This window comes from Rhineura floridana, chromosome 8, assembly GCF_030035675.1.
Source record: "Rhineura floridana isolate rRhiFlo1 chromosome 8, rRhiFlo1.hap2, whole genome shotgun sequence".
Lineage (NCBI taxonomy): Eukaryota > Metazoa > Chordata > Lepidosauria > Squamata > Rhineuridae > Rhineura > Rhineura floridana.
Window position 1 is genome coordinate 132,558,108 of NC_084487.1, and position 15,020 is coordinate 132,573,127.

A 15,020-nucleotide genomic window follows, 5' to 3' on the forward strand; every position below is an offset into this window, starting at 1 on the left:
CTTCCTGGCCCCACCTCCCCTGCTGCATCACTGTTGCTGGCTTCATTGCCCATAACAGATTAGGTGCTTAATGTCTGCAGTGAGGAGCCTTCACTACTCATGTAGACTTCCCTTGGGGGGGGGGGGAACACTTGAACAGGTTTCCAGGCAGGAGTGATTTGTGATCAAGTCCTCTTACTGCTTGTATTCCATTACCAACGTGGATAAGGCACAAATCAACGTTTAAGGAAAGATGTCAAGTTTGATTCGACACCAAATGAATCAGTAAGGCAGGTTGAAGGCTTCTTGGGGCTCATCCAAACGGAGCGGGATAATCCATGTTTTTCATATCCGGTTTGCCATCTGACAGTTCTCACTGTCTTTCCCCCCCACTTTTTTCCGATTTAAAAAATACATGTTTTTTGCGCCCGCACACGCAGTGGGAAGACCCATACATCCTTTTCGCTTTTTCCAAGCCCTGCCTGTAAAACTACCCCCATCAGCCGATTGGTTCACAAAAAAATGGCGTGTGCTCCCCCCCTTTGCAACGCACAATATCGCGCATGCGTTTGAACGTTAGAGCGCAAAAGTTTGAATTTCCCTGTGGCTCTAAAGGAGTTCCTTGCTGCTTGCTACTTACAGGTCTCTCTGTGGTGCACTCAGTTAGCGCCTTCGGCTGTTAACCGAAAGGTTGGTGGTTCGAGCCCACACAAGGACAATTCATGTTTTCTTCTGTTATTACCCATCACAATTATAACTCATTTTATCTGGGTTAGAACCAATCGGGGAGCAGGAGAGGGGATGTGAAGGGACAAAACTGGTGGCTCCCTTCTTTTGGCTGCCTTCCAAAAGCAGCTCCTCGAGGAGGGGCCCCCAAAGAGGGGTTCCTGCCCCCTGCTTTTCTACCTTTATACATATTAAGAGCATCTGCCTCGCATGCAAACGGTCCCAAATTCAGTCTCCGGCATCTCCAGGATGGGCTGTGAAAGACTCTCATCCAAAATCTTGGGACTTATAAGCCAATGCTAGACAGGGTATCCTGTACTGGGCTCAACAGACCAATAGTCTGACTCGGTGTCAGGCAGTTTCCCGCGGGGGGAGGAAGACGTGGGTAAGCAAGCTCTACAAGTCAGTGGGACGGATATCCCACAACAGATTGGTTGCGGGATAAGTTTTTGTCCGTAGAACTAGAGCCCATCAAACTTCATGGGACAACGAGGCTGCAACCCTCTGCAAAATGTCTGGAGAGTAATAGAGTGGAAATTTGCTTCTGAGCTTGAACGTTAGAGTGCAAAAGTTTGAATTTTCCTGTGGCTGTAAAGGAGTTCCTTGCCAGTTGCTACTTGCAGGTCTCTGTGGCGCAATCGGTTGGCGTCTTCAGCTGTTAACCAAAAGGTTGGTGGTTCGAGCCCACCCAGGGACAATTCATGTTTTCTTCTGTTACTACCCATCACAATTATAACTCATTTTATCTGGGTTAGTTCCAGTTGGGGAGCAGGAGAGGGGATGTGAAGAGACAAAACTGCTGGCTTCCTTCTTTTTGCGCTGGAAAGCCGGGAGTCAGCTGCCTTTCAAAAGCAGCTCCTCCTGGAGGGGCCCCCCAAGGGGGGTTTCTGCTCCCTGCCCTTCCATTTTTGAGAACGCCTTGTCACAACTACTCCCTCCCCTCCCTCCCATTTACCTGCGTTTCTGGAGAAATAAGTGGAATTGTCAGCCCTGTGTATCTCCAGAAACGTTAATATGTATAAAGGTAGAAAAGCATACAGCCACTTTTGCGCTATACCGCAAATGCAAGCTAACAAAAATACAGGAAGGGACTACACTGCTCGAGGAGGGACCCCAAAGGGGGGTTCCTGCTCCCTGCCCTTCCGTTTTTGTTTCTTTCATTAGACGGAACACTGGAAAGCCTGGCTGCCTTCCAAAAGCAGCTCCTCAAGGAGGGCCCCCCAAAGGGGGGTTCCTGCTCCCTGCTTTTCTACCTTTATACATATTAAGAGCATCTGCCTGGCATGCAAACGGTCCCAAATTCAGTCTATGGCATTTCCAGGATGGGCTTCAGCGCAGCAGGGCTGTTTGCCCGCATTCCCTGCCCAATCCAAGAGCGGCTCCCTGCACCAGCCAGCCACACTTCAGTGAGACCAGCCAGGAAAAGGGGGGCTTTACACACAATCACAATTGCAGATGTCACCCAGAGCGGCTGCCCAGTTCGCAGGCTGGCTAAAAATAAACTTGGAATTTTGCATCTGCGCAGTAGTTGCAGAGCCCCCCCCCCAACACCCCACCATTGCGATCATTGGTTCAATTTTCCCAGGCTTCCCCGCTCCCCGATATTCGCGCACATGCGCAAAAGTGCAGATACGTGATTGGCTGGAATGAGGAGAAGGGGCACAGGCAAACGCCCAAGAACCGCCCATCAGCTGTAAAGTCCGCCGTATTGCATCCTAGCTCCTGAAGGCACAGCGGATGATTCCTGATTTTAAAAGGCAAATCGCATTTTTTGCAGTATTGCCAAGAGCGGATTTAACCTGTGAAAAAGCGCAACAGCACGCGAGGTCATATGGATGACCAAAAAATAAAGAAAACACAAAGCGATCGTGTATCACATTTTGCAGTCATCTGGATGAGCCCTTGGTGTGTACTGCTGACAGTTGCTCCATCCCACTGTACAACTTATGTGCCTTATATTTACACATTCTAATGTGTGCCAAACTAGTTCCTTCAGTCAGAATAATTTCAGTTGCAGCTGAACCTGAACTAGAATCAACCCAAAAGGTTTAATGGTGTTGACTCCCTGATTATTAAAAAATAAACAAGCACCCTTAACACCTACAATTGAATTAATGTCGTATAAAACGTGCCTATAAAGAAATGGGAGTAAACTGTGTGTTTGGGGTTTTTTTTCCAGGTTGTTGAATATAATATCTTTGAAGGCATGGAATGCCATGGTGCTCCCCTCATAGTCATTAGTCAGGGGAAGATTGTGTTTGAAGATGGAAATCTCCATGTAAGTAAAGGAATGGGCCGTTTCATTCCCCGGAAGCCTTTCCCTGAATACGTTTATCAACGCATCAAAATTAGGAATAAGGTAGGTTTCTACAGCTATCTATAATCAAAGATCTTTATTGTGTTGTTAATCATTTCTATAACATATTGTAGTGTACAAATGCTTCAATAACAATTTTGCAAGGGCGAGAGAGAGAGATGTGCCTGAGGCCATCCATTGTGACTATACCATCGCCTGACATCCTCTGTCTAGTTTTTATCCATTTTGCCATGGTACATGCTCAAGCTGAAGGAATAAAAGTTAAAGAAAAGATATTGCAGCATGAGAATTCTGGCATTTTGGGGTTCTTTGTCTCAGTAGCTTTTCTGAATGCTTCATGAAGCAGAAGTTATTTATTATTATTATTTCTAAAATTGTTTGTATACCGCTATTTCGTTAAAAACATCAAAGCGGTTTACAACATGTTTAAAACAACCACCACCACCATGGAATTAAAAAAAACATTAAAAATGTAGTAAAAACAAAGGTCAATGGTTGGGAAAAAAGCATGTTCTTAATTGCCTGCATAAGCCTAGTGAAAGATTTTCAGCAAGTGTCTAAAAGTTAAAACAGAAGGCACCTGCTGAATCTCTGTTGTCAGAGCATTCCAAAGAACTGGGCCGATGACACTGAAGGCTTGATTTTATGTCGATGTTAAATGTGTGGTGTAGCGTATGAATCTAGAGGCCTGTGTCCAGAAAATGTCCATTTGTTTCCCAGAATATCCAGAGTAAAGACACGCTACAGCAAGTTCTTTTAAAGAGAATCTTTACTGATTCAATAGGCAAAGTACTAACACGTTACAAGTCTCTTTCCTCCAACTAACAACCCCCACACCTTGCGGTTTCTTCACCCAAGGTTTTATACACTTTCGGTTTATGTGCCAGCTGCAGTCCGGCCTTGGATTGCTGCACAGTATTAACCCATTACTTGTCTTTTCTTGTCTTTGTGGAAAAACACAGAACATCATGCTTTCCAACAGCCTACAAAATGAGCCTTGCCAACTCAGGGGACGACTAAACCCACTCCTGCAGAAGATCTCAGTGACTGAGCTGGGATATAAGGGTTCAGGCAGTCCCTAAGATACCCTGGACCTAAGTTTTTGGGCTCTGTAAATTAATACAAGGACCTTGAACCTGGCTCGGTAGTGGATGGGCAGCCAATGCAGATGTTTTAAAAATGGTGTCATATGTTGTCAGCCATATGCTCCCATCAGCGATCTGGCTGCCGCAATTTGCACCAGATAAAACATCTGAATCAGGTCAAGGGCAGCCTCACATACACCACATTGCAATAATTCAGCCTCAAGGTTACCAACGCACTGAGGTCAGGCTATCCCTGTCCAGGAACAGCCATAGCTGACAAAGACAATCCTAGCCACAGAGGATACTTGGGCTTCTAATAACAAAGATGTATCCAGGAGTACCTCAAGGCTATGGACCTGGTCCTTCAGAGGGAGCACAACCCCATCCAGACTTACAGGAGGGGACTGTGATGAGGAAATTGGAAGGGAAACAGCACAATTAGGGGCTTGTTGTGGGTTGCTTTTTCTGTAGTTCTGTTGGAGTGTAGGTGGGGTTTTCCCACCATATTTTCAGCAAAAAATTCCCATATAAAAATGCACTTTAAAATTTGAAAAATGTGGGCCTAAATTTTGAACTCAAATTATATGCAATGTTAAGATGTGCCACTTCGATTTTGTATGAATCATGGTCAGAGAGCACATAATGCAGTCAACTTCTTGAAGCTATGCAAGTTAGGTCTGGTCAGTGTCTGGATGGGACTCCATGAACTTCTTTATTTCTGTGATGGAAGGGAGGTGGGAGATAAATGTTGTAAATAAAAACAAAGCTATAAATCGTAGCCATAAGACTTCCCAATTAAAATCAAAGACAATGGCAGATTTTTCAACTCTTTCCTCAGGGGATAATGATATGGTTAGGACCTGCTGACCACTGCTGCATATGGTAAGCTGTATCACTACAGCTTCTCAGGGATCAGTCTTCCAAACTGACACCACCCAGGCTGACCACTGATTCCTCCTGGATAGGAAGGAATATTAGAGAGCTTCCTATCTCAGCAGTGCTTGGCTTGAGCAAGAAGGTGTGCCTGAGCTCTATTGTGTCTTGTGTTTTCTGGTTTGCCCTCTGATTCCAATTGCTCATAGGTTCTGACTCATGGCTCCTGTGTCGTCATTCACTTCACTATGGCCCAGTCCTATCAGTTGGCTTGAGCCAGCAAACAAGTCCTAAGCCAGGAACAAGATGGATGTTGCATCAGACCCACCTCTCATGCAGTTTCTCCAGATCTTGCAATAGCTCTACAGACAGATATATGATCCCAATCAGGCACATACAGCTGCTTTCACGAGGGAATACCATGCTCTTAGTTGTAGTGGGTATGCTGAGCAAGATCACCCATTTCATTCCAATCAAGGCCCTGCAATCTATACCCCAAACTGCCCAGCTGTTCATTGACCATGTTCTACCTGCATAGGCTTCCAGATAATAAGATCTCAGACTCAGAAAATTAGACCGATTGCATCTCATATAATAATCATTATATGACTGCAGATCGCAATTTCTGCAACACATTTCTGGAGCTTCTTGAAATGCAAGTATGCCACCTACAAACCAATTTTTGATCAGTTGATACAGGTTTTGGAAAAGTATCTCAATTGCTTTCTGACCTATCATCAAGATTACCGGATCTCACTCTTGTCACTTGTGGAATTCACCTACGTTGGATGTGGCTAAGTCTGAGGGTTGCATTGTCTCATCGCAAACCTTCTGGGGGCTACATGCAAATGTGGTTGGGAGCACGCACGCACGCATGCATGCACGCACGCACGCACGCATGCACGCACAGTGAATGCACACAACCCCATAATCCATACACTTATATAGCACACACAGAGATAGTAATTAAGGTTTTAATAAACTAATTCTTGCTTTGCCTTCCTTGCAGTAAAAACTTCCTTAATTTGACTATTTTTATTACAAAGCATAATTTCAAGCCTCCCTATATACAGCATTTGTGAGTGCACATCCACTCACTGCATTCTTTGCTAGTCTGAGGGTACCATTCATCTGGAAGGGGAGAGATTTTGCCTCACTGTTTTGAAAACGTGTGCGCATTGAGCAGAGAAAGAAGGCGAAAGGAGCTGAGGTTGGGCTTTATCTGCTGTGAAATAGGATGATTGGGAGAGAGTTAGGAAGGAAATGGGGAGCAGAATGGAGTGCTCAGCAAACAGGAAAGAATGCTCTGATTGGTTATGATGTTTCCCAGGTATTGGCAGTGATAGCCAAGTGCTTAGGGAACACTGGAACACTCCTTACTGTTTTTTGAGTATTCAAAGTTCAGAATGGGACCTTTTTTTACCAGTGATGCCTTGGCTGATGCTGCCTGTGGTAAATTGCATCAGGGCCTGGTGAGCCATTAGGAAAGGCTTGGCAGGTCATGGGCATTTTTTAAACTATAGTTAATAACAAGACAGGATCCAAAATCACAAGTTGATCCTGGCATGTTATTAATCATAGGATAACAATCCACACTTCCCAGAGTTCAGATGTCAGGTCTGAACTGGGCCACGTGGGTTTTTTCTTTAAAGAATTTTTGGCAGGTGTTGTGTGTGTAATCCTAACAGATCTTTGCTGATATTGAAAATGCAACCCCTTTATGTTCTTGCCATAAACAGCACAATATTAATATAGTTTATACAGTAAATTTTGAAAGCATTATAAATGTCATAAGTAAGCAGTTGTATAAACAGATTTATGGTAAATTCTTGCATTCATGCTATTATGTGTGTACTGCTCAGACAAAAATACTGTAACTCTTTGTGTTGGAGTGATAAAGGGTGGCTTTGGATGATTCTACAAAATGCTGACAGCGGTAACCTTTGTCACTGCTGTCAGACCACATGTGAAGTTTGTGTGTCTTTGTAAATGTATACGTCTGGTGTGACAAGACAAGATGCAAGGTCTCCCTTACATGGAAATTGTAGGCCTGTGGGCGGGCTTAGTTGTCTTTCACTATATATCTTAGATCAGGGGTCACTAATGTGGTACCCACAGGGACCAGTATTTCCTTTGATGCCGGCAAATGGTCTCAGTGAATTTCCACTCAAAAATCCACAGACTGCTCTTCCTGCTCATTTCCAGTTTGCTGACTCTGCCTCCCTTACTTGAACTCCCCTCCTTAAACATGCCAACATTTCATTTGATGCCCACCATCTCTTCCATTTTAGAAGCAAAAGATGGAAAGACCTTTTTTTTGTGAGTGAGTGCAGAGGTGGCTAGTGTAGGTGCCATTTTTCCATTGATGGGGGACTGATGGGGGGCATGTCTGCACCATTTGGTGGTTTTCTCTTTTTTTAGATGTGGCAGCTATTTTGTGTATGCTACGTCCCCATGGTAACTACTTTGCGTTATGCCACATTCCCACAGCAGCCATTTTGTGATTGGCACCCATAGCACACTCTCAAAATTCCAAATGTGCTCACTGGCCCAAAAAGGTTGGTGACCCTGTATAACCCTTCATTCTTTTATGTTGTTATGATACACATCTCCCCACTTGGAGGAAGGAAGGAGGAAGTTGACATGCAACCCTTGCTCTGTTGCATCTTTGGGCGAGTATCTGAAGCTACCCATAGCATGCATCTATTTTCACATATTATTATTTATTTATTTATTTATTAGGCTTATATCCTGCCCGACTAGCGATAGCTCTCTGGGCGGTGAACAGCAAAAAAGTATAATAAATACAGTAAGAAAAACAATACAGTGCAAAAATCCAATTAAGTTATAATAAGTTAAAAAGTACAGTTAAAATGCTTTGGGAAAGAGGAAGAGGATAATAATGGGTGCTATGTTGGAGGCTGTCCTCTGCAGAACCTCCTTCCCGTAGTGCAGGTAACCCTCCAGCCACTCAATGCATTCCTCCTCCAGGGAGGCCTTCCAGTGCTGGGTACATATGTTCTTTGTGTGAGATGAGTGGGTAAAATGCCAGACCATTAAGGGGTGAATGCATTTGTTTGTGATATGTAGGTAACAGAATTACAAGGTGTATCCAGAGGAATGTACGATGGACCAGTATATGAAGTCCCAGCAACACCAAAATATGCAACTCCTGCACCTTCCACTAAATCATCTCCCGCCAAAAACCAGCCTCCACCAATCAGGAACCTTCACCAGTCTAACTTTAGCTTATCAGGTGAAACAGCTTGACAAACTGTATCAGTATCAGAAATCTTCTTTTAAAAAACATGCTCCATTACAGGTAATTGATTCGTGCAAAGTAATTCCTCAACCATTTACTAAGGGCCAGTTCTGACAAATATAGCATTGATGATTTATTTGAGTCAGAAAGGAGGTTTTCAGACTAAGTGGAAGCCTGATTGGGAATGCAGCCTTATAATGCGCTTTGCGTGGTTCTTGGCATTTACAGCTCTACACTGGCATACTCAGGTCTGGATGAAGGATGCCTACTTCCAGCAGTCTTGTGTGAGTGTATAGTTCAAAGACAACAGCATTCAGGAATCCACATTGCTTTTCTGTGGATGATCCCATAATTCCACTAGTGCTGTGTAAAAATACCCATTAGCCTTGATAAAAAATTACAGCAGCAGGAAGTCAGGATCCAGCATTTGATGAGAGAATGAGCAATGTTGCATTGGCAGCTCCTAGTAAAAGTTATGTCATAGGGGTGTGGTTTCTAAAATCAATATTTGTGCAAGTCATACTTGATCTTCAGTTAAAACAGGTAAAATGTTAATATTAGAAGATCACCCATGTTTAGCTTTTGTAATTACTAGTGCCATTGATTTCTGAATAGATGAAAGTCTGGAGAAGCTATTAACTATTGCCATGCTTCTGGATTACTGTTGTACAGGTGCTCAGATAGATGACAACAACCCACGTCGTACAGGACATCGCATTGTTGCACCTCCTGGTGGCCGCTCCAATATTACTAGTCTTGGATGAACTCAGATGGAAACCAGGGAACCAAGGCTCATAGGAACAATCTTCGTTCCTTTCTATGTCTGTGTTGTTGATCCCACACTTTTATTCAGTACTTTTGTGTGTGTGTGTGTGTGCGCGTGCGTGGGGGTTGTCTTTTTTAAAAAAAAAATGCATAGAAAGTCATAGTGTAGTGTGTTTGCTTGGAACTAATTGCCCCACAATTGTGCTTTCATACCTTCACCACCTTAAAGCATGGTGCTTCCATTTCTCCATTTGTGACTTTGCTACTTTTAGCTTTGTCTTGTAACTACCTGATAGTTTCTTTGCACCTCCCACCCTCTTAGCTGTACTAGAGTTAATAATACTAATGCATGTTACTAAGTTGTTGATGCAAGTTGCAGTTTGTGAGTCTACTTTAGAATATATTGCCAACAATTAACATGATGCCAAGGTAAGAAGGAAGACTATGGTCATTTTTAAAATATGCAGAATAGGACGTGTCTTTATTTTAATGTATTTTTTAAATTTATTACAGCTCAAGTAAGATGATTTGTCAAATAAAAGTTTCAATAGAGGGCCTAGTGGCTCTGACCCACTTAGTACATCCCAGGTCTCTGCCTTTCCTTTTAGAAAGAGCCATAATTTCTACATAGTGACGCTGTTGCCATTTTGTTCAGGGGATTTCTACATCTGGGCAGTAGCGCTCACCTTTTGCATGACATTTTTGGTATTTATAAACAATTCGATTTGCTGTTGGATTTTTAAAGTTTTTGTACAAAGTTTCTTCTTTAGAAATCACATTCATTTTTACTTCCTATAATGTGTCAGATCTACTAGCTGTGGTTCATTTTTTTAATTGAAGGCTTGTGAAATAAAAGAAAATGAAATGAAGTGCTTTGCCTCCTTTTGTTTCTAGTTCGTGATCAAGATTCTTGTTATTCAGTGGCCTGGCTCCCATGCAATGTTGCACAAGTGCTTTGCTCTTTTCCTGCTCCTGACTATGCCACATGGGGGAGCAAAAGTGCTATGCGAGCCAGAGCTCATGGTTGGTTTGTTCAGTCTTGACTTGGTTCTTGTGGTTTGTTTGTTGGCCCAGGTTTGCATGTCATGGCAAGCAAGACTCTGGCTTGTTTGTGTCCCCCCCCCCCATGGTTGCCTGTGAACACAGCCAGTGTCTGTTTTTTTGCACATATCTTGAAGGACACGAGTGCTTTATGAAAAATAAAATATGTCAAAATAGTATTGCAGCATGCATAATCTCTGTGTGGATATGAATGGAACTTTGACCAGGTTTAAACAGCTGCGTAATATGAAATACCGTTTAACAGCTTCATTGACCATTTGCCAAGAACTGTAAGATCAAGAACTGTTGAGTAGGATGCTGCAGCTTCAGTAAGAAAATGTGGGGAAATCTCATTCTGTATTACTTGTTACAGTTGTATTGCCTCATGAATCTTGACTATAGTCAAGTCTGGGAAACAATAACATCTTAAGGCAGCATCTCATGTTTTGGCACAGAGGAAATAGTTGTTACCTGGCATTTCCCTCCGATCCCAGTTCGCTGTCATCCTGAATTTGGTTTTAGAGATAAACAATTTTAGGTGAAGAATTTTGAGTTTTGTTTTTTTTAATAGATTTTTTATTTTTTATTTTGTTTTTTCACATGTATCTTTATATGACATGAATTTTCTCATTTACATCAGACACCAGTATAATTAAGAAGCAATAGTTATTCAACAACAACAAACAAAAAAGCATTCAAATGCTAACAAAGAAAATACAATCTCTCAGACACTCAACCTCTGACTAAACTGATATGCAGTCTAAATAATAATAATAATAATAAAATTTTATTTGTGAGTCGCCTATCTGGCCGAATTAATGGCCACTCTAGGCGACATACAATAACACAATAAATACAATATATCAATCAAAACATTCAATAATTAATTTAAAACCAGCCTTCCAATTGATAACATCTTAAAACTAATCCACCCCAAAAACCCTGTAGGCCTGCCTGGATAGCCAGGTCTTCAAGGCCCGATGGAAACCCATCAGGGAGGGGGCATGTCAAAGGTCAAAAGGAAGGGAATTCCAGAGGGTGGGAGCCACAATCGAAAATGCCCTCTCTCTGGTCCGCACCAGCCTAGCTGTTTTGACTGGTGGGACCGAGAGGAGGTCTTGTGTGGCTGATCTCGTCAGGCGGCATAATTGGTGATGCTGGAGGCGCTCCTTCAGATAAACTGGGCCGAAACCTTATAGGGCTTTAAAGGTCAACACCAACACCTTGAATTGGGCCTGGTAAACAACTGGTAAATGATTGTGAATAAATTCTGTTTCCTTTCTGTTAGGCCATTACATCGTTTATAAGTGTCTCCATATCCGCTTCCATTGATGGACGATGCATAAACGTATCTTCTGAAGTGTATTCAATAAAGGAGTGCCAAGTTAAATAAAAGGAGTCTGGTTTTTCCTTACCCTGTCTTAGTTTTAGTTCATGTGTAAGTTTTTCCATTATGGCTATATTCCAGAGGGAGTTATACCATTGTTTTATTGAGAGGTCATTTGCTGATTTCCACTGCGATGCAATTGTTAATTTTGCTGCTAAGGTCATGTAGATGATCAATTCTTTGGAGAGCAGCTTTGTGTTTGTAGCATCAAATATGTTTAATAGCAATAATTTTGGCATAAAATCAAAGTGTTCTTTAGAAATCAACAACATTTCATCATAAACCCTGAGCCAAAAAGCTTGTATTGTTTCACATTCCCACCAGAGATGAAAATATGTTCCTTTGTTCCCACAGTCTCTCCAGCATAGTGGAGAGGCCGTGGAAAACATGTGTGATACCTGGACAGGTGTGCGATACCATCGATGTATCATTTTCAATGAATGTTCTTCGACATAGCTAGAGACAGTCTTAAACGGTTTCGTTTCCCATAACCTATCCCAGTCTCGAAACTGTATTTCAGAGCCCAGATCTGTCTCCCATATTTCCTTGAGAGAAAGAGTGGATTTTAGAGATGAGTTAAGCAAAATGAAGTAAATTTTAGAGACCAGTCCTTTTTCTCCTTTGTGTGTATCTTGGAGTAAGTGCTCAAATTGTGTTAGAGATCTTGTTGCTTGTTGTTTCGTGTATTTTAAAATAATAAAGCTGCGGACCTGGGCTAATGTTAGCCAGTCCAGTTTTATTCCTCTCAATTTCAGTTTTAACTGTTCAACTGAAAGGGGAAGAGAGTTTGCAAAGAAATCACATAATCTATGGAGTCCCCTCACACTCCATTATTTTAGCTGATATTCCCTGTCAGTAGTATAAAATTTGGGATGAAAGGCAATAGGTATCACAGGTGAAATTATGGGGCCCAATCTGTTCTGCCATAATTTCCAGATCTGAAACATACATTTAGTAAATGGATTGGCCATGTTATTGATAGTTTGCTGTCTTACTGAGAGAAAGGGTAAGGACCTAAGTGAAGCATCATCGGCAAGGTTGATTTCCATCTCCACCCAGTGTTTCTCCTTTATGTTTTTAATTAAGTACACCATTTGACGAATTTGAAAGGCATTGTGATAATATGTTAGATTTGGAATGCCCCATCCCCCTAAATTTGATTTTCTATAGATTAAAGTTTGGGCTAATCTAGATTTTTTCTGCTGAAAAATAAATTTGATAATTGTACGTTGCCATGATTTTATGACATTGCTAGATATATGGATAGGTAAAACCTGAAATAGAAATAGGAATCGAGGAAGTAGCATCATCTGTAATTCAGCTATTCTGCCTAGCATTGAGAGAGAGTTATTTTTCCAAGATTTGAGATTACTTTTAAGTTTTCTAATAATTGGGTTATAGTTTAAATAAAACAATTTATTTATATTTTTTGATATAATGACCCCTAGATATTTAATTTTTTTAGCACAAATAGAGATTCCCAATGCTGCTTTAACTCATTTTTGTGTATTAGGACCTATGTTTATAAACAGGGATTCGGATTTGGTGTAATTAATGATGAATCCCGACATGTCCTTATATTTTTGAAATAAGTTTTTTAAGCTATCTGAGGACGCTAGTGGATCTGAGAGAAGGAGGACCACATCATCAGCAAACAGGCTTATTTTGTGAGTGGATCCGTTAAAGTTGTATCCTTCAATGGTGGATTCCTCTCTCACTGCTTGAGCCAAAGGTTCCATGGTTAAGGCGAATAAAAGTGGCGATAGGGGACATCCTTGTTTCGTTCCCTTTTCAATTTTTATAAATCCTGATTCATATGCGTTAATTCTGATGCTGGCTAAGCCTTGTTTATATAGGCCTTGTATAATGTTAATGAAGGTATTTCCAAATTTGTAGTGTTGCAAGACCTGAAAAAGAAAGTCCCAGTGTAGCGAGTCAAATGCCTTTAGGGCATCTAGTTTAAATATTGCTAATGGTTTATAATACTTTTTGCTATGCCAAATAATGTTCAATAGCCGTCTGATTGGGTCTGAAATTTGTCTGCCTTTAATAAAGCCAGTTTGGTCCGGGTTGATAATAGCGGGCATGATGAGGCTAAGCCTGTTTGCTAGAACTGAGGTAAAGATCTTTTGGTCTTGGTTCAACAAGTTAATTGGTCTATAGTTATTCTTGTCATTCAGATTTTTCCCTGGTTTGGGAATTACTATTATGCGTGATATTTTCCAAGTTAACGGGATCTCTTTACCCTCCCAAATAGTATTAAATAACCGTGATAGATGGGGGACCAGTTGTGCCTTGAATTTCTTATAGAAATCTGTAGAAAAGCCATCTGGCCCAGGGGATTTATTATTTTTAAGTTTCTTGATGACTTCATTAATTTCAGTCTCGGTGAACTTTTGGTTTAGAATAGATTGTTGGTCTTGATCTAGCTTTGTAAGCTTTAAGTTTTGGAGAAAAGGCTGTATATTTGTATTCTTAGGTTCTGGGGCTTTGTATAGTGTTTGGTAGTAAGACATGAATTCAGAGTGAATCTTTTGGGTTTTATATGTAAGTTGGCCATTATCTTGTTGCACACACCATATTTTGTTTGAAGAAAGTTTATGATGTAGTTGATGAGCTAGAAGTTTGGAATTTCGATTACCTTTTTCATAAAAATTTTGCTTGAGATAAATCATGGATTTTGATATTTTTGAGATTTCTAGGGCTTCTGTTTTTTTCCTTATGGTGTCTAATTCAGGTCTAATTTTAATAGAGCCTGATTGTTTATGTTGAAGTTCCAGCTTTTGTAGTTCTTCGTATAGGTTATTTTTTAGGATGGATTTTTGTTTTTGTAGTTTATTTTTCTCTGTAATACAGCATCCTCGTATTACCACTTTCATTGCATCCCAAATGATATTTTCTTTAACTCCTATCCCTGTATTGTGTGTAAAGTAATCCTTAATGGCCAATTGGATAGCATCTGTTGCTAATTGATTGGTAAGTAAAAAGTTATCAAATTGCCAGGTAGGTGTTATTTCATCTTTCTCTCTCATAGTTAATATTGCCCATACTGGGGCATGATCTGATATTAAGAAAGACCCAATCTGTGATTCCTGTAAAGTAGTTTGTAAAGTGTCAGTTATGAGGAGGTAATCTATTCTGTAGTAACGTTTATATCTAAAGGAGTAAAAAGAGTAGTCCCTGTCCATTTTATGTAAAGATCTCCAAGCATCCACTAAGTTGAATTTAGATAGGATATCTTGAAAGTTAGTTTTGTTGGTATACTGAGTAGGTATAGCTGAAGCGGTGTTTACTGATTTGTCCCATTTTGGATCAGCAGCCCAGTTTAAATCTCCCCCCACTATCAATTCACCTTCTGCAAATTCAGATAATTTTGATAAGGAAGAGGTAAGAAAATGCAGTTGTTTTTTGTTGGGCACATATAGGGATGCTAAAGTCAACTTTTGACTTCCCAGTTGTCCTTTAACAAATATTAGACGAACTTCTGTGTCTTTATAGGTCTGTATGTGTTTAAAAGGGAGAGACCGTGCTATCAGAATAGCTACTCCTCTGCTTTTGGATGAACCATGAGAGGAATATTGCTCT

At 41.1% G+C, this 15,020-nt stretch overlaps 1 protein-coding gene across 5 annotated transcripts in view; it reads left to right on the plus strand.

Annotated features, from left to right (window-relative positions):
- The window catches only part of CRMP1 (collapsin response mediator protein 1), a 124,991-nt gene extending 115,157 nt beyond the window's left edge, over window positions 1–9,834 (plus strand). For 2 of the 5 annotated variants that reach the window (XM_061582552.1, XM_061582554.1), the window contains exons 12-14: window positions 2,885–3,064; window positions 8,071–8,236; window positions 8,915–9,834. In XM_061582552.1, the coding sequence (XP_061438536.1) occupies window positions 2,885–3,064; window positions 8,071–8,236; window positions 8,915–9,006 (438 nt within the window). In that variant the 3' untranslated portion in view covers window positions 9,007–9,834. Of the gene's footprint in view, window positions 1–2,884; window positions 3,065–8,070; window positions 8,303–8,914 lie in introns of those variants that run through there. The other 3 variants (XR_009757623.1, XR_009757624.1, XM_061582553.1) reach the window with 3 other exon arrangements.
- Window positions 9,835–15,020: the final 5,186 nt, after the last annotated feature.